Source organism: Xyrauchen texanus, chromosome 47, assembly GCF_025860055.1.
Source record: "Xyrauchen texanus isolate HMW12.3.18 chromosome 47, RBS_HiC_50CHRs, whole genome shotgun sequence".
Lineage (NCBI taxonomy): Eukaryota > Metazoa > Chordata > Actinopteri > Cypriniformes > Catostomidae > Xyrauchen > Xyrauchen texanus.
This window is the reverse complement of record NC_068322.1, coordinates 16,900,962-16,921,395: the sequence shown is the minus strand read 5'-3', so window position 1 is coordinate 16,921,395 and position 20,434 is coordinate 16,900,962. Positions and strand designations below refer to the sequence as shown.

Below are 20,434 nucleotides of genomic sequence, written 5' to 3'. Positions count from 1 at the left end.
CTGAAAAGACCCATTTAAAAATTCTAAGTGACCTAAACCCTTCTCATGAGTTTTGAAATGCAAAATTCAATGTTGAAAATATTCTTTGTAAATTCTGTAATTCCTCTAATGAGAATATGAAACTTTTTTTCCTTCTTTTTTTGATTTTGTATGTGAAAATTCAGCTTATCTTTATTTTATGTTTTAATTATTATTTTAATTGTATTTTTTATATAATTTTGTGCAAAGTCTTCCATTGTAGGTTTGCTACGTTGATTGTAAAATGTCATAAAACTGTTTTAGATATATATATATATATACAGTGAGGAAAATAAGTATTTGAACACCCTGCTATTTTGCAAGTTCTCCCACTTGGAAATCATGGAGGGGTCTGAAATTGTCATCGTAGGTGCATGTCCACTGTGAGAGACATAATCTAAAAAAAAAATCCAGAAATCACAATATAGGATTTTTTAACTATTTATTTGTATGATAAAGCTGCAAATAAGTATTTGAACACCTGTCTATCAGCTAGAATTCTGACCCTCAAAGACCTGTTAGTCTGCCTTTAAAATGTCCACCTCCACTCCATTTATTGTCCTAAATTAGATGCACCTGTTTGAGGTCGTTAGCTGCATAAAGACACCTGTCCACCCCATACAATCAGTAAGAATCCAACTACTAACATGGCCAAGACCAAAGAGCTGTCCAAAGACACTAGAGACAAAATTGTACACCTCCACAAGGCTGGAAAGGGCTACGGGGAAATTGCCAAGCAGCTTGGTGAAAAAAGGTCCACTGTTGGAGCAATCATTAGAAAATGGAAGAAGCTTGACATGACTGTCAATCTCCCTCGGACTGGGGCTCCATGCAAGATCTCACCTCGTGGGGTCTCAATGATCCTAAGAAAGGTGAGAAATCAGCCCAGAACTACACGGGAGGAGCTGGTCAATGACCTGAAAAGAGCTGGGACCACCGTTTCCAAGGTGGTAATACACTAAGACGTCATGGTTTGAAATCATGCATGGCACGGAAGGTTCCCCTGCTTAAACCAGCACATGTCAAGGCCCGTCTTAAGTTTGCCAATGACCATTTGGATGATCCAGAGGAGTCATGGGAGAAAGTCATGTGGTCAGATGAGACCAAAATAGAACTTTTTGGTCATAATTCCACTAACCGTGTTTGGAGGAAGAAGAATCATGAGTACCATCCCAAGAACACCATCCCTACTGTGAAGCATGGGGGTGGTAGCATCATGCTTTGGGGGTGTTTTTCTGCACATGGGACAGGGGGACTGCACTGTATTAAGGAGAGGATGACCAGGGCCATGTATTGCGAGATTTTGGGGAACAACCTCCTTCCCTCAGTTAGAGCATTGAAGATGGGTCGAGGCTGGGTCTTCCAACATGACAATGACCCGAAGCACACAGCCAGGATAACCAAGGAGTGGCTCTGTAAGAAGCATATCAAGGTTCTGGCGTGGCCTAGCCAGTCTCCAGACCTAAACCCAATAGAGAATCTTTGGAGGGAGCTCAAACTCCGTGTTTCTCAGTGACAGATCTAGAGATGATCTGTGTGGAGGAGTGGGCCAAAATCCCTCCTGCAGTGTGTGCAAACCTGGTGAAAAACTACAGGAAACGTTTGACCTCTGTAATTGCAAACAAAGGCTACTGTACCAAATATTAACATTGATTTTTCTCAGGTGTTCAAATACTTATTTGCAGCTGTATCATACAAATAAATAGTTAAAAAATCATACATTGTGATTTCTGGATTTTGTTTTTTAGATTATGTCTCTCACAGCACCTACGATGACAATTTCAGACCCCTCCATGATTTCTAAGTGGGAGAACTTGCAAAATAGCAGGGTGTTCAAATACTTATTTTCCTCACTGTATATAACTGTGCATCGTGTCTAGTCCAGCCTTCAGTCATGACTATATTCAGTATAGCATAGATTCTCGTCTCGTACTGTGTAGCTTAATTGAAGAAAATAGCAGGTTCTGTATTAGACCACATGACACTGACTATAAAAATATGATATTATATCCAATGAATGCAAGTCTGATTATAGTACGACACTCACGTGGTTGTAATAAAGATTAAGTTGATCTGATTTCTCTAGGGAGAATTTTGAGTAGTATGAAGTGTGTCTGTGAGTGAATAAATACTGCATTACACTCTGAAATGAACCTGTGAGATGTTGTATTGCAGATCACCACAAGGTTGCACTGTGCTCTTGTTTAATTCATCCAAACATGTTGCTGTGTTGCCATAGTGATTTCTTTCCATATGTTTTCTAAAAGTCTGAGAGAACTATTGACTGATGCTTTTGTCTTGATTTGTATCTATCCTTGAGAGCTTAACAGCACTAGAACACATTCACACTTCCTTTCATCAATCATTGTCTTTTAATATGTGCTTAACATTTTTACTTTGAATCCATCCACAAGACTACCATTGTAAGAGAATTTAAACTTTCAAATATTTCTGACAAACTGAAGGATGTGCTATCCCCTTGCAACATATTAATTAATTAACATATAAACATAAAAAAACAAAAAGTTGTGATTATCTAATCAGACAATCATGTCAAGTCAAGTGGTTTTTATTGTCGTTTCAACCATATACAGTTAGTACGGTACACAGCAAAACGAGACAACGTTCCTCCAGGACCATGGTGCTACATAAAAACAACAAAGGACGAACATAGGACCACGTGAGACTACACAACGAAATAAAATACCTATATAAACTACCTATATATACCTATATAAAGTGCACGTGCAAACATGTGCAAAAAGTACAGGACAGTACAACAAATTTCTGACAATGAACAGGACAATAGACAGTGCAGCGCCGACCAGTACTCAGTAGTGCAAAAAGATGACAGTTTCTAAAAATGTAAACATAACATACTATGAGCTAGTGTTCTATGCACACAGCAGTTATTGAGGTAGCAGACAGTTATAAAGTGACAGTTATTAAAGTGCAACTCAGGACACGTGTGTGTCAAACCAGTCTCTGAGTATTGAGGAGTCTGATGGCTTGGGGGAAGAAGCTGTTACACAGTCTGGCCGTGAGGGCCCGTATGCTTCGGTACCTCTTGCCAGACGGGAGGAGGGTAAAGAGTTTGTGTGAGGGGTGTGTGGGGTCGTCCACAATGCTGGTTGCTTTGCGGATACAGTGTTTTTTGTAAATGTCTTTGATTGAGGGAAGAGAGACCCCAATGATCTTCTCAGCTGTCCTCACTATCCTCTGCAGGGCTTTGCGGTGCGAAACGGTGCAAGTCCCAAACCAGGCAGTGATGCAGCTGCTCAGGATGCTCTCAATAGTCCCTCTATAGAATGTAGTGAGGATGGGGGTGGGAGATGTGCTTTCCTCAGCCTTCGAAGAAAGTAGAGACGCTGCTGGGCTTTCTTGGTGATAGAGCTGGTGTTGAGGGACCAGGTGAGGTTCTCCGCCAAGTGAACACCAAGGAATTTGGTGCTTTTGACGATCTCCACAGAGGAGCCGTCGATGTTCAGCGCAGTGTGTTCACCTTGTGCTCTCCTAAAGTCAACAACCATCTCTTTTGTTTTGTCGACATTCAGGGACAGGTTGTTGGCTCTACACCAGTTCGTCAGCCGCTGCACCTCCTCTCTGTATGCTGACTCGTTGTTCTTGCTGATGAGACCCACCACGGTCGTGTCATCGGCGAACTTGATGATGTGATTCGAGCTGTGCATTGCTGCACAGTCGTGAGTCAGCAGAGTGAACAGCAGTGGACTGAGCACACAGCCCTGGGGGCCCCAGTGCTCAGTGTGGTGGTGGTGGAGATGCTGTTCCCGATCCGGACTGACTGAGGTCTCCCAGTCAGGAAGTCCAGGATCCAGTTGCAGAGGGAGGTGTCCAGGCCCAGCAGGTTCAGCTTTCCAATCAGGTGCTGGGGAATGATTGTGTTGAATGCTGAGCTGAAATCTATGAACAGCATTCGAACGTATGAGTCCTTATTGTCTAGGTGGGTGAGGGCCAGATGGAGGGTTGTGGTGATGGCATCGTCCGTTGAACGGTTTGAACGATACGCAAACTGCAGTGGGTCTAGTGAGGGGGGCAGCTGGGTCTTAATCTGCCTCATGACGAGCCTCTCGAAGCACTTCATGATGATGGGTGTAAGTGCGACGGGACGGTAGTCGTTGAGGCAGGACACTGAAGACTTCTTTGGCATGGGGATGATGGTGGTGGCCTTGAAGTAATGTAATGTGGCAGCAGTGCAAGGCATAAAATCATGCAGATATGGGTCAGGAGTTTCAGTTAATGTTCACATCAACCATCAGAATAGGGAAAATATGATCCCAGTGATTGGAACATGGCATGATTGTTGACGCCAGATGGGCTGGATTGAGTTTAAGTAACTATAATAATAACTATAAGTAAAAGGAAATTGGCTATTCACCCCTTCAATGCTCTGAATCACATTTACACTAGTAGTTTACTCCTGTTTCGACACTGTGGTTCATTGATCAGCTGTTAAAACTAATGTGTGTATGTTTTCCAATGTTTAAGGTGCACTCAGTAAGAGTTATCTGGCTCTTATTCGTCTCAACACAAGTATTGTGTGTTTGTTGTTAAATTGTTTGGTTTGCTTGTTTTGTCTACATGTACTTTTATGTTTGAGCATTTATAAATAGTGATATTAATGTCTTCATGTGATTATTAGTATCCCTTTAAATGATTCCTCATATCCCAGCTTATGCAGAGGCAACTACGAGTCATTTGTAGATGGATTTCACCTAAAAGTGTAACAGTGTGGCTCTTTGGCAGTATTGAAACATTCCCTTGTTTGTTTGCACGGCCAATCCAGCCAGACACAGCAACACTGGTTCAACCAATGAAGTGATTTCGGGGCGGAACTATCTGTTTGTGCAACTAGTGGAAGACTGCGTCTTATTGTGTGCATACAGCAACACATTGACACACAACATTCATTGGGCATTTAAAAACTCAGAATGCAAAACTGACAAATGTAACATTTGTCATAACCAATAAAAAAAGCTTTTGACAGTGGTGTGACCAATAACAATCAATTAGACAGGCTGAAAAGACTACTAAAATACAAAAATAACTCCTGATGGAATCATTCTCAAACCAAGACCTAAGTAAAAGAAAATATTCAATTCAAATAAACAGGATAAACATAAAAGAAAAGAAAAAGCAGAACATGAAAACCAAATTAACCAAAATTATTTAAAAAATGTCTACCGTATACACGTCCACAATGAAATCAAGAGATCACAAAAAGGAGATGGACATCAATTTTATTTATTTGTATATTTAATACAATGTTTCCATATTTAGGGTGAAATAGGGTGATCTTTGGTAAAATAGTTTCTATGGTGACTATAGAATCAAAGCACAGTTTGAAAGTCTTATGAAGAAATGACTTAAATATGCATCAGCATCAAGACATTCCAATTGATTATGCAGATTGCTGCAGAAAGATGATCTGTCAAATGTTAACAAGAAGAAAAACAACTTTAACGGAACAGATTCTGCTTCAGATAGAGTAGGGGAGACTGTAGCTAGTGTTCACACTTTTTACTCCATTCATTATTTATCCGGGTATTTCTCATTTTTGATCATTTCATGAAGTCGTGCCCCCTAAAAGAAGAACATTATTGAGCAGTACTGAACACTGGTATTGTCCAGGGGGGAAAATACAGTTCATTGATGTCACAAACTCCCCTGTGTTTGTCCCATCACCTTCCATTATTTTTTGACTATTAGTGTAACGAATGAGGTCGGAGTCAGACAAGGGATGAGGATCCAAATGCGGGTTTATTTGATTGAAGGAAACAAACAGGCATGAATAAACAAAACTACCACGATGGGCAAATGAAAACAAAACACGAAAACACAGGAACTGGAACACGGGAACACAGGCATGGAATAAACAAAACTACCACGATGGGCAAATGAAAACAAAACACAGGAACTGGAACACAGGCATGGGAGCGAGCACAAACTACGTACAACAGCATTCAACGACAGACAAGGACTAAACCAAAAACCAGGATATAAATACAAAAACATGGGAAAAAGGGGCCAATGAATAAACAGAACACAAACTAGGTGACAAGGTGATTAACAGAAACCAAAGGCAAATTAACAAGGGCAGGTGAAAACAATGAACAGTGAACACGAGGGAAAACAAGACTATGGAGGTACAAGGGTGACAAAAGTGACAAAATTACAAACAAAGGGCAACAGTGAGACAAGACAGGGTAACCATTACATAGCCCCCCCTCAAGGATCGGATACCAGACGATCAACAAAACAAAAAAAACAGGAAGAACAACTGACAAATGACACATGGCACAAAGGGCAGACAGGCAGTCCGGGGGGCAACGAGAGGCAGACCGGCAGTCCGGGGGGCAACGAGAGGCAGACCGGCAGTCCGGGGAGCAACGAGAGGCAGACCGGCAGGCCAAGGGGGGCACAAGGGACACGGAGACAGACAAAGGAGGGCGAGAGGGCAGATTAGCAGTCTCTGGGGGTGTGTGCTGGGAACCAGGTCGGGTGGCCTGGGAAGCTTCCACCGGGTAGGGGTGGGTTTAGGTGGACTGGGAGGTGGCCGCAGAGCAGGGGCCGGTTCGGGGGGCCTGGGAGGTGGCCACAGGACAGAGGCCGGTTTGGATGGCCTGGGAGCTGGCCACAAGGCAAGGGCCGGTTCAGGGGACCTGGGAGGTGGCCATCGGACAGGGACAGGTCCAGGAGGCCTGGGAGGCAACCTCAGGACAGGGGCAGGTCCCGGAGGCGGAGCTGAGAGGGGCTCTGGAGACGAAGCTGTGGGAGGTTCTGGAGGCCCAGGAGGCAGAGCCAAGGGAGGCGGACCCATGGAAAGCTCTGGAGGAGCAGGAGGCAGAGCTGAGGGAGGCTCTGGGGGCTCAGGAGGCGGAGCTGAGGGAGGCTCAGGAGGCGGGGCTGAGGGAGGCTCTGGAGGCGGGGCTGAGGGAGGCTCTGGAGGCGGGGCTGAGGGAGGCTCTGGAGGCGGGGCTGAGGGAGGCTCAGGAGGCGGAGCCGAGGATGGCTCAGGAGGTGGAGCCGAGGATGGCTCAGGAGGTGGAGCCGAGGGCGGTGGCGCCGTAGGCAGTTCTAGAGGCGGAGGCCTGGAAGGCTCCGGGGACGGAGCTGAGGAAGGCTCAGGAGACGGAGCCGAGGAAGGCTCTGGAGGCGGAGCCGCAAGAGGCTCGGGAGGCGGAGCCGCAGGAGGCTCGGGAGGCGGAGCCGCAGGAGGCTCGGGAGGCGGAGCCGCAGGAGGCTCGGGAGGCTCTGAGGGCGGAGCCGTCGAAGGCTCGGGTGGCTCAAGAGGCGGAGCCCTGGAAGGCCCGAGAAGCGGAGCCCTGGAAGGCTCGAGAGGCTTGAGGGGCGGTGCCCTGGAAGGCTTGAGGGGCAGAGCCCTGGAAAGCTCGGAGGGTGGAGCTAAAAAAAACAGGAAGAACAACTGACAAATGACACATGGCACAAAGGGCAGACAGGCAGTCCGGGGGGCAACGAGAGGCAGACCGGCAGTCCGGGGGGCAACGAGAGGCAGACCGGCAGGCCAAGGGGGGCACAAGGGACACGGAGACAGACAAAGGAGGGCGAGAGGGCAGATTAGCAGTCTCTGGGGGTGTGTGCTGGGAACCAGGTCGGGTGGCCTGGGAAGCTTCCACCGGGTAGGGGCGGGTTTAGGTGGACTGGGAGGTGGCCGCAGAGCAGGGGCCGGTTCGGGGGGCCTGGGAGGTGGCCACAGGACAGAGGCCGGTTTGGATGGCCTGGGAGCTGGCCACAAGGCAAGGGCCGGTTCAGGGGACCTGGGAGGTGGCCATCGGACAGGGACAGGTCCAGGAGGCCTGGGAGGCAACCTCAGGACAGGGGCAGGTCCCAGAGGCGGAGCTGAGAGGGGCTCTGGAGACGAAGCTGTGGGAGGTTCTGGAGGCCCAGGAGGCAGAGCCAAGGGAGGCGGACCCATGGAAAGCTCTGGAGGAGCAGGAGGCAGAGCTGAGGGAGGCTCTGGGGGCTCAGGAGCCGGAGCTGAGGGAGGCTCAGGAGGCGGGGCTGAGGGAGGCTCAGGAGGCGGGGCTGAGGGAGGCTCAGGAGGCGGGGCTGAGGGAGGCTCAGGAGGCGGGGCTGAGGGAGGCTCTGGAGGCGGGGCTGAGGGAGGCTCTGGAGGCAGGGCTGAGGGAGGCTCTGGAGGCTCAGAGGAAGGCTCAGGAGACGGAGCAGAGGAAGGCCTAGGAGGTGGAGCCGAGGATGGCTCAGGAGGTGGAGCCGAGGGCGGTGGCGCCGTAGGCAGTTCTAGAGGCAGAGGCCTGGAAGGCTCCGGGGACGGAGCTGAGGAAGGCTGAGGAGACGGAGCCAAGGAAGGCTCTGGAGGCGGAGCCGCAGGTGGCTCTGGAGGCGGAGCCGTCGAAGGCTCGGGTGGCTCAAGAGGCGGAGCCCTGGAAGGCCCGAGAGGCGGAGCCCTGGAAGGCTCGAGAGGCTTGAGGGGCGGTGCCCTGGAAGGCTCGAGAGGCTTGAGGGGCGGAGCCCTGGAAAGCTCGGAGGGCGGAGCTCTGGAAGGCTCGAGAGGCTTGAGAGGCCGAGCCCCAGGAGGCTCGGGAGGAGGAGCTCTGGAAAGCTCGGGAGGCTTGAGAGACGGAGCCCTGGAAGACTCGAGAGACTTGAGAGGCGGAGCCCTGGAAGGCTCGAGAGGCTTGAGAGGCGGAGCCCAGGTAGGTTCGAGAGGCTTGAGAGGCGAAGCCCTGGAAGGCTCGAGAGGCTTGAGAGGTGGAGCTCTGGGAAGCTCGGGAAACTCGGAAGGCGGAGCTCTGGAAAGCTCGGGAAACTCGGAAGGCGGAGCTCTGGAAAGCTCGGGAAACTTGGGAAGGCGGAGCTCTGGAAAGCTCGGGAAACTCGGAAGGCGGAGCCCTGGAATACTTGGGAGGAGGAGCCCTGGAAGGCTCGAGAGGTGCTAGCTCTAGGATGGGCACGACCACTGGCGCTGGCTCTTGGACGGACCTGGCTACTGGCACTGGCTCTTGGACGGTCATGGCTACTGGCACTGGCTCTTGGACGGTCGAGGCGTCAGGCACTGGCTCTTGGACGGTCGAGGCTTCTGGTACTGGCTCAGGGACGGTCGAGGCTTCTGGCACTGGCTCAGGGACGGTCGAGGCTTCTGGCACTGGCTCAGGGACGGTCGAGGCTTCAGGCGCTGGCTCAGGGACGGTCGAGGCTTCAGGCGCTGGCTCAGGGACGGTCGAGGCTTCAGGCGCTGGCTCAGGGACGGTCGAGGCTACAGGCGCTGGCTCATTGACGTTTGAGGCTAACGGCACTGGCTCATTGACGTTTGAGGCTAACGGCACTGGCTCATTGACGTTTGAAGCTAACGGCACTGGCTCACTGACGTCTGAGGCTACAGGCACTGGCTCGGGGATGGTCGAGGGCTCAGGCTCGCTCACAGTGACATGCGAGGGCTCTAGCTCGCTCACCGTGGCTGACGAGGACTCAGGCTCGCTCACAGTGACATGCATGGGCTCTAGCTCGCTCACCGTGGCTGACGAGGACTCAGGCTCGCTCACAGTGACATGCGTGGACTTTAGCTCGCTCACCATGACATGCGTGGGCTCTGGCTCGCAGACCGGGGCTGGCGCGGGCCGGCGCGGGCCGGGAGGCGGAAGCCCGTCTTCTCTCCCTCCTCCGGGCAGACAAAGTGGGCCGCGCTGGCTCATGGAAGGCGACTGGCGACGCTGGAACGCTGTTCCTGGTCGGCGTGACTTCAGGCTCGCTGGCCAGGGCAGGCGTAGGCTCTGGCTTGCAGACCGGGGTAGGCGTGACAGGAGGAGCCCCGGACGGCTGAAGGGTCTCCACAGTAGGTGGAGAGGTAGGGTCCTTCTCGGCGAAGCCCACGGTGTACGGCGAGCCGCAGACCAGTAAGGTCGCCTCTAGGAAGTCGTGGAGAGTCCAATCACGCGTAGCCGGCGGCAAATGCTCCCTGAGTGAAACGTGTAAAGTGTCCCTGAAGAAAACCACCAGGCCTGAGTCCGGGAAGTCCGTGAACTTCGCCAGCGCGAGGAAGTCGCTGATGTGGTCTTCAACAGGGCGGTCCTCTTGTTTGAGGCTGAGCAACCGGTAGTTGGCACGAATAACTGCTGGATCCATTGTGTGGTCTGTCGTTCTGTAACGAATGAGGTCGGAGTCAGACAAGGGATGAGGATCCAAATGCGGGTTTATTTGATTGAAGGAAACAAACAGGCATGAATAAACAAAACTACCACGATTGGCAAATGAAAACAAAACACGAAAACACAGGAACTGGAACACGGGAACACAGGCATGGAATAAACAAAACTACCACGATGGGCAAATGAAAACAAAACACAGGAACTGGAACACAGGCATGGGAGCGAGCACAAACTACGTACACAGCATTCAACGACAGACAAGGACTAAACCAAAAACCAGGATATAAATACAAAAACATGGGAAAAAGGGGCCAATGAACAAACAGAACACAAACTAGGTGACAAGGTGATTAACAGAAACCAAAGGCAAATTAACAAGGGCAGGTGAAAACAATGAACAGTGAACACGAGGGAAAACAAGACTATGGAGGTACAAGGGTGACAAAAGTGAAAACTAAGGAATAACAAAAGTGACAAAATTACAAACAAAGGGCAACAGTGAGACAAGACAGGGTAACCGTTACAATTAGACTACACTTCCCATGATGCACCTGTTTGATCACATAAGTTAAACTTAGCCTAGTTGTGGCACTACTAAATATTTGAGCGTGGCAATTCAGCCGGAAACCGATCTAATGGAGCAGTTTTCAGGGTGCATAGCCTGATATCAGGTTTCAACACATTCAAAATATATAACAGATATTAAAATGAATAAATGTCTGTTTTTCCAGCTTGTTGTATTAGTATTTATTTATCACCCCTTATTTATTTTAGATACAGTTCCTTTATATTGTTATATACACAGGGCAAATATAAACTAAGCAAAAAAAGAAACATCCCTTATTCAGGACACTGTATTTTAAAGAAAAGTTTGTACCAATCCAAATAACTTTACAGAGCTTTATTGTAAAGGGTTTAAACAATGTTCCCTTTACAAAAGGCTTCACTACAATGTTGCGCTGCTAAGCGCTACGGGGAGACACGTCTTTAGTGTGACCAGCTGAATATGTATGCAACACGTCAATGAACATTGACTGGAATTTATAACCTCTGCCGATGTAATCATTGGACGCACCTGGCGCAGTGGCTATAAATAGATGCGTCACCGGTGCATCATCAGACATTTCGTCTTCAGAGCCATTCTGTTATGTGTGCTTTCACAAATCTGTCAAACTTTCTTTCCTCTGTTAGGAGTTAGATTCCGTTAGGCAGTGTGCAGTTGATACCTTTTCTCCTTTCTGTTTCCTCTGAAAAGAAAAGAAAATACGAATATATATATATATATATATATATATCGGTCATTTAAAAAAAAAAAAAGAGAGAAATGACTGAGAATCAGGGCAAACGATGCGTGTCTCCCTGTCTCCGCTTTTTGCCCGAGACGGACACGCATCAGTTTTGTTTAATTTGTTTGGGGGAAGAGCATGCTGCTCTCGCGTTGTGGCAGGGCGGGTGCGAGCATTGTGATCTGCTTTCGGGCAGAGTGCTTCGCGCTCGCCTCGCTCACTTCCGGGAGTCAGCGCCCACACTTCACTCGTGGGGCTCTCGCATGGATCTGGCGGAGGAGCGGGAGACAGGTTTTTCCCTTTCGCCCACTCTCTCCACAGATCCAGCCGGTCCTTCCCGTGATCTTGAAGCGCGTTACGACGCCTCTTCAGTTCATGAGGAAGACCGCGACTCACTTGGTTCAGCTGAGCTACCCACCGCCGGGCATTCCGTGCTGGATAAACCAGCAGAGGAATTGCTCGACGTGGTTTCTCATGCTGTGGCCAAGCTTAAATTAGACTGGCCACGACAACAAGAGACCCCCAAACATTCCAAATTGGCAGATAGATTTTTGTCTGGTGGCCGGGGGAAGGGAACGCCTCATCAGTCCCTTCCCTTCTTTAATGATCTCCATGACGAGCTTTCTCGTTCATGGAAGAGACCTTATTCTTCCCGTGTTCACGTGCCCTCGACGTCTATATATTCGACTATCGTGGGTGCTGAGGCACGGGGGTATTTGATGATGCCGCAGGTTGAAGAGACACTTGCGTGCTATCTCTCACCAGGCTCGGCATCATCAATGAAAAGACCCTCACTCCCCACGAAGCCGTGCAGGACCACCTCCACGCTAGTGGGGAAGGCATATCAAGTGGCGGGTCAGGCTGGTGCTGCCCTGCACACCATGGCGGTCTTGCAGGCATACCAGGCCGATCTGCTTAAGGACCTGAGTGCAGGTTCCGCGCCCGACGAGGAAGCATTTTCTGAGCTTCGTCGAGCTACGGACCTGTCTCTTCGTGCGACCAAGCAGACAGCCCGTGCTATTGGCCGGTCTATGTCCGCATTGGTCAGCACGGAGAGACACTTATGGCTCAACCTATCAGGCATCAAGGACAAAGATAAAACTTTTCTCCTTGATGCCCCAATTTCGCCGTCTGGGCTTTTCGGAGACGCTATGACTACGGTTATCTCCAGGTTCCAGGAGGCAAAAAGCCATGAGGAAGCGTTTGGGCAATTCTTCCCTCGCCGCACTCAGGGGGCGGGGCCATCGGCCACCCAGTCCCACCCTGGTGCTCTTAGAAGAGAGGCTCAAAAACAGAGCGTGGCGGGCCGTGCTCCCCCTCGTCAGGACTGGGGAAAGGCTCATCGCCCCCGACAGCCTCCAAAGCAAGATCTCAGGGCAGTTATCTCAAGGAGGAAAAAACCCTGAGTGTCTTGCACTTAACCCAGTGGGGGTAGCTCCCCTCGGGACGGGGCGCGTCTTCTATTCACTACGCCCCTCCCGGTACCCTCACGAATCCTCTCCTTCCCCGCCGCCTTTGGCGTTTTAGGAAGCAGAGGTTTCTAACTAAAAGTTGGGTGTACCGCTGTTCCTGCCTCATTTCAGGACGCGGAACACCTGACACCCCCTCAACAGGAAGTGTTCATATATAATACCCACCTTATAGATCCCGGCAGCGTGGAAACTTCTGCCGGATATATTCTTTTCTGTGGGTCTTATAAGGGCGTCAGGATTTAATTCACTCGCCGTTTTTTCCGTGCTTCAACAGTATGTTCCCACTACTGTGAACCGGATTTCTTCTTATGTAAAAAGAAAAATCAATCTCCTGGTTAAAGGGGCCACGGTATGTGTTCCCCTTCCAGAGAGAGAGTTAGGCTATTACACTACATACTCCCCGTTTCCCATGGAGGGTGAGGGGTGGCGTCTGGCTTAGATCTTAAAGCTTGAACTACCCGTGGGTGTTCAAGTCCAAGATGATGCCTGTTAAGACGGTCGTGTCTCAAACCCTACAACTCGTTCGGCTGGTCACCATCGATCTTATGACGCACTTCTATACTTCATTTAGAAGTTCTGCCACAACATGGAAAGTTCCTGAGGTTCACTTTCGGGGGCAAAGTCTTCCAGGGTCAGGTTCTTTCTCTCAGCCTAGCCCTTTTTACCCGCACATTCACAATGCATGACGTAGCGCTGGCTCCTTGCGACTCCGGGGCATCTGCATTCTGAATTATGTAGACGACTGGCTGATCCTAGCGCAGTTCCAGGAACTGGCAGTTCAGCACAGGGACATCGTCTCAGCTCATCTGTTTCTCTGGGGTTGAGGCTCAACGCCAAGAAGAGCGTCCTCTCTCCCACTCAGAACACTGTCTATCGGTGCATCGTATGGAGTTCAATCTCAATGCGGGCACAACTGTCTCCCGCTAGTATTGAGTCCATTTAGATCACCATGAGCAAAGTCAGGCTAGGGCAAGGTTGCACTGTTATCAGTATCAATGATTTCCAGGTCTCAGGGCGAAGGCGTCCACAGCGATCCCTCTGGACCTTCTGCTCATGAGACCGTTTTTGTTGTGGCCAAAAGCCAGGGGATTTCATCCAAGGGCCAAAACCCCTAGGCTAAATAGGGTTACGCGCCTCAGGCTTCGTTCCCTTTCTATGTGGTTCAGACCCCGGTTTTCTGCCTTGGGTCCCACTCTAGGTGCGTCTTGTTGTCGCAGGCTGCTAACGACAGACGCCTCCCTGATGGGCGGGGTAGCGGCCTTAAGTGGTCGTCCAGCTTAAGGGGATAGGAGGGTCGTCAGCTCGGTTGTCACAGTCACTGTCTCGGGTTGATGGCTGTATTTCTGGCCCTGAAATACCTCCTCCTGAGGCTGCCATGTCTTGGTGTGGGTGGACAATGCAGCGGTAGCCTCTTATATAAATCATCAAGGAGACCCACGTTCTTGTCAGCTGTATTTCTGACACGTTGGGTTCTCTTTAGGGCCCAGGGCAAGCTCCTGTCACTCAGGCAGTTATATCCCTGGATGCCCGTATATGGGAGCAGATTTACGGTCCAGACAGAAAATACCAACGGGGGAGTTAAGAACTCCACCCTAAGGTAGTAGTTGCCCAGAGTTCACCAGCAAGGGTTCTTTGCCTCTTATTGATAGCACCGCGCTGGCCGAACAGGGCTTGGTTCTCGGAGCTAATCTCTTCCCTCGACGGCTCGCCTTTGGTGGTGCCGAACAGGAAGGATCTTCTGTCTCAGGCACAGGGCAATATTTCATCCCTGCCCCAAATTGTGGAATCTTTCATGTTTGGCCCCTAAGGGTACCAACTGAGGGACACAGGGCTCTCTCCCGAGGTTATCGAGACCTTTTTAAATGCCGGGCTTTTTTCCACTTGGAACAAGTTTGGGTGAGATCTTAGGGCAGAAGAGGACCTCTTCGCCTCTATGAATAGCGCAATGTCTCCTCGACTTCTCCCTAAAATCACCCAGCCCCCTTGGGTCTGGACGTTAAAACACATACATGACCCAGAATGCGTCTGTATGCGTTTCTTTCCCCGGTTTCTCTGCTCCCGGGAGTCTTGGAAATGTTCACCAGCAAGGGTCTTGCCTCCTATTAATGGCGCTGCGCTGGCTGAACAGGAAATGGTTCTCGGAGTTAATATCTCTCCTCAACGGTTCGCCTTTGGCGATTCCGATCAGGTAGGACCTTCTTTCTCAGGCTCAGGGGGCATATTCATCCCCGGCCCGAATTGTGAAACCTTTCATGCTTGGCCCCTGTAGGGTACCAACTGAGGTTCACAGGGCTTTCTCCTGAAGTTATCGAGACCATTGCAAGTGCTAGGGCTCCCTCCCTTGGAACTGATCTGGGTAGATTTTACAGGGCAGAAGAGGACCTCTTCAGCCTCTGTTGATAGCGCAATGTCTCCTCTACTTCTCCCCGAGTCACCCAGTCCCCCCCCCCTCGGGGGTGCTGTTCGTGGTGGCGCATACATGGCACAAATGCGCCTGCATGCGTTTCCTTCTAATAAGTTCAAATTACAGAACCTGCTAACTGCCAGTTTGCTTCAGTTCTGGATTTTCTGTGGAAAGAACTGTCAGCGGGCACTTGCCTCGCCACTGCCAGGTTCTATGTGGCCTCCACTTCGGCTTGCCACGCCTTGGTGGGCGGGGTGCCCTCTAAGAGGCATCCTTGCTAGGACCTCTTCATAGGGTAAGACCCCCCCTTTTTTAAAAACCTCTAGAGTCAGCGTTTGGTAGACTTCTGACTCTCAAGATGGCTTTTCATATGGCAATTACGTCTCTAAGGAGACTTGGGTACCTACAGGCTCTGTCTCTTTTGCCGGCCTGTTTTGAGTTGCCCCAGGTAGGACCAAGAGCATTCTTTGCACCCTCACCCTGACTACCTGCCCAAGGTGCCTTTCTCGACCCTTGGCCAGTCATTCTCTAAGCCTTCTGCTCCCTGCCGTTTGTAAATGCCGGAGCAGCTAAAGACTACTCAGACTTTGTCCAGTCTGTGCCCTTCAGAATTATGTCCACCGCACTTGCTAGTGGCGTAAAGTCAGGGCAGCAGTTCTTCACTTTGAAGCCGCGACCGGGTTGTCACTTTGGGTGAGGGACCTTACTGCCCGGGCCTACTAGGCGCGCAGTCAAGCTTCGCCAGTAGGTTTTAGGGCGCACTCTACCAGAGGGCTCTCCTCCTCTAAAGCCTTTGCTAGAGGTCTTCCTCTGCAGAAAGATTGTGGTGCGGCAGGTTGGTCCTCTCTGCGCACATTCATTAAACTTTTATGGTCTGGATGTTCTTACTACTCTAGGTTCTTACGCCCTTGAGTTGACTCTGAACAAGTCTGTGATGCGGAAGGCTGGTCCTCTCTGCACACATTAGTCAGACTCTTTTGGTTTAGATGTTTATGCTACTCCGGGCTCTTACGCCCTTGAGTCGACATCTCAAGCTCATGTCTGAGACCTCTCGCGTTTTTGTGAGCACACCTCAACCGTAGGGGTCCGGACAGCCCCAAGTGCGGCGGCGTGGGTATTGCGTTCCCCGTAGCGCTTAGCAGCGCAACATTGTAGTGAAGCCTTTTGTAAAGGGAACGTCTCGGGTTACATGTGTAACCCTTGTTCCCTGAAAAAGGCAGAACGAGATGTTGCGCTGCTTTGCCGCACTGGGACGTCCCAGGACTGCTCTTCAGACGAAATATCTGATGATGCACCGGTGACGCATCTATTTATAGCCACTGCGCCAGGTGCGTCCAATGATTACATCGGCAGAGGTTATAAATTCCAGTCAATGTTCATTGACGTGTTGCATACATATTCAGCTGGTCACACTAAAGACGTGTCTCCCCGTAGCGCTTAGCAGCGCAACATCTCGTTCCGCCTTTTTCAGGGAACAAGGGTTACACATGTAACCCGAGACGTTTTCCATGCTTGTTCAATGAACCATAAACAATTTTTAAACTCCCTTGTGTTTGTCCCATCACCTTCCCATTATTGTAAAGCAATCAGTGTAATAAACAATGGATGGATTTGTCTATATGAAGTATGTTCACAGATTAATTACAACAGTCTACTGGAGGGGTTTCCAACCTTTTTTACATGTAGTGCAATTTTTTATTTTCCAGGTCAATGGCTGTGCTTTGTCATAGCTTCATGACTATCATCATGTTGATATGTGTGAAAGATCTATTCCCATAGATAATGCAAAAACAGGAGAAATGCTAAATTTGCTATATCAGAAGCCATATAGACCTGTTTATTAGAAATACAGTGGGTCATTGGAAACCATAGACTATTTGACTCACATTGGCACAGAAAAGTCATAGGCCTATTGCTAATAGTCCAAATCTGTCATATTGCTAATAATCAAATCCCATTGCATACCATTTGTACAGTGGTTTTGATTACAAGACAGCTGTTCCACAATCTCTATAGATAGGTGCAAAATCTACCACACTGCAAATATGCTAAAGAGAGTGCTGTTGCACAGTACATGCAATACTGCAGTCAGAACATCTTGCTGTTCTCGAAAACATATTGCTCATGTAATGAAAATGTCAGCTGGATCTGAGGATCGGAGCTGCATGAAGCTTTGATTGACAGTTTATGACAGTACAAAACATGTTAATTTATCAAGATTTGTTAAAGCATTTTATTATTGTAATTTATAGATAGACAGACAGACAGAAAAATTATTCCTGTTTTTTGCAGCAGTTGATAATAACGTGAGTGATCTTGCAAAGAGGCAGATATTCACTCAAATAAAATATAAAAAAAAAAACAAGTAAAAAAATATAATTTCAAAACTAAAGAAATATTAAAACGTATCTGATAAATGTTAGGAAAAAAACAATTTTATAGAAATAATTTCATTTTTCTAAACAACAAAGTGCTTGTTGTTTACATTCTTAATCTTTCAAGCAGTGTTTATACACCGATCAGCCACAACATTAAAACCACCTAATATTGTGTAGGTCCCCCTCATGCCACCAAAACAGCGCCAACCTGTATCTCAGAATAGCATTCAGAGATGATGTTCTTCTCACCACAATTGTACAGAGTGGTTATCTGAGGTACCATAGACTTTGTCAGTTTGAATCAGTCTGGTCATTCTGTGTTGACCTCTCTCATTAACAAGGCATTTCCGTCCACAGAACAGCCGCTCACTGGATGTTTTTGGTTTTTGGCACCATCTGGAGTAAATTCTAGGGACTGTTGTATGTGAAAATCCCAGGAGATCATCAGTTACAGAAATACTCAAACCAGCCCATCTGGCACCAACAATTATGCCACAGTCCAGATCACTGAGATCAGTTTTTTTCCACATTCTGATGGTTGATGTGAACATTAACTTAAGCTCCTGATCCGTATATGTATGATTTTATTCACTATTGGCTGATTAGATAATCACATGGATGACTGTTGGTGCCAGATGGGCTGGTTTGAGTATTTCTGTAACTGATGATCTCCTGGGATTTTCACACACAACAGTCTCAAGAGTTTACTCAAAAACAAAACAAAAATCCAGTGAGTTGCAGTTCTATGGAGAGAAATGCCTTGTTGATAAGAGAGGTCAACACAGAATGACCAGACTGGTTCGAACTGACGAAGTGTACGGTAACTCAGATAACCCAGTTCTCTATGGGTTGCCACGTTGAACTTGTGCATAAAGCTGAGAAGCTTCACCGGAGTTTGTGATCAACTCTTCATCTGATTGCTTTGACTTTACTTCTCTTGTATTCGTAATCATCTGTGCTTGTCTTGCTCCTGAAAACACTTCTTTTGCCTGCAATGGCACTCCACTTGTATTTATGTCCCTCTGTAGTATGTATTGATCTCTCTGGGGATCTACCTTATCACCTCCCATAGAGCTCTTTTTCACTCCTTTAGGATGAAGGACTGCAGCATAGTCAGCAGTAAGTGAGGAGACGCACCCGATATCACATGAAGCCTGGGTGGTGTTGATAAAGTCAGTGGAGGAAATATGGAGAGATTCTGGATGATTCAAGGTGGCGGCTCCAACAAGTGTAAGTTTATTGACATAAATAGACTCTTCGTCCTCCTGTGAACCAGCCTAATGTTTCATAAATGTAAGTCAGTTTTGGAAAGCACCAGTGTAATTCTACATTTGCTTTTGTTAATAAAAAGTGTATTCAAGTCTGTTTACTAGTGTAGTTGGAGTAAGATACTGAATGTGTTTGAGAATAAAAAAAATGTGTAGGTTGTAACTCACTTCATCAGTTGAAATAACTTGCGAAGTACCTTCTCCTCTAGTTTGTGAAGGTTTTCTTTTCTCCCTTCTGAAAAACATGAGTTAATATCAAAGTCATTTCAATAATACAGTAGCTTCTCAGATAGCAAAATCAATCAGACAGGACTGGGTAATATAATAAAAAATAGGACAGATGGTATTTCCACTGGCTGGATTTTTTTTTGGACACTTAAGCCACACTTATGAAATGTACAAATGTCCAAATTTGAACAAAGTAACATCTGTTAAATATTATACTTGGAAATCTCTCAGATCTGCTCTATTCTGAGCCATTTTTGCAATTCCTGTTATTCAACCAATCCCGTGATTATTTTATTGGATATATGAAGTCAGTTCCTTTTAAGTTCAGTTGCATAAGACATGTTTCATTAATGTATGACAACCAGAAAGTGTGCAAATACTTTTTATCTTCATTTTGAATAGTATAACTATTTCGTATATTGTTCAACTTTACACCAAGCAAACTTACGTTTTTTATTATGTTTTGCTTGAAACACATGCTTGTGTTGTCTTTCTTTTAAATAAATTGATCTTGGTTTAATATTTTAATAATTCAATGACATTCATACATTTTTAAGTATAGCTGCAATTTTCTTCTTTTAGTAAGTAACATTTTATACAGTTCTGCATTAATTATTATTGCATTTCACACTTGATGCAACTTAAAATAAAGTTTTATTAAAATGTTAATTTCCCCATATGTCATGCAGTTACCGTGCATAGATATATGTAATGCCACACCCGACCATGACCACTAAAACCCCAACAGCAGCTCCAATCAGCACAGACAAAATATTGATGCCTAAAAAAAGAATAATTTAGTGTTTGGAAAGTCCTTAATGCAACAGTTATCCAAATAAGTAAGTGATTTCTCAACCACAAATGCCACAATGTTTATGAGGGTCATATTTTCCAAAAAACATAACAAATTAAAAACAGTATTTTTCTTTATTTATTATTATTATTATTATTTAGTTTGTTAGTTCCCCTTCTGTCGCTCTCTCCACGTTGTGTCAGAGAAGCGACACTAGGGGTCTCTCTTGAGCGCCGATATTCACCTCTGGATTATGAAAAAAGGCCAATGAGAGTAGGCAACCAGTATTTGTATGTCCCGCCCCCGGACATACGGGTATCTAAGCGGCGCAAATACGGGAGTTCATTCAGAAAATTTCTTTGGAGCCGATGGTCGTGTCTGCAACTGCTGCGTGTACACACCGAGTTCCTGTTATCCCTCTGCTGCATGCTGTTGGATTCTA

General features: G+C 47.8%; 1 protein-coding gene across 1 annotated transcript in view; it reads right to left on the bottom strand.

The window, feature by feature from the left end:
• The window catches only part of LOC127638874 (Schwann cell myelin protein-like), a 103,005-nt gene that overhangs the window by 74,967 nt on the left and 7,604 nt on the right, over positions 1–20,434 (bottom strand). Inside the window, exon 6 of the mRNA XM_052120599.1 lies at positions 19,920–19,980. Within this exon, the coding sequence (XP_051976559.1) occupies positions 19,920–19,980 (61 nt within the window). The remainder of the gene's footprint in view (positions 1–19,919; positions 19,981–20,434) is intronic.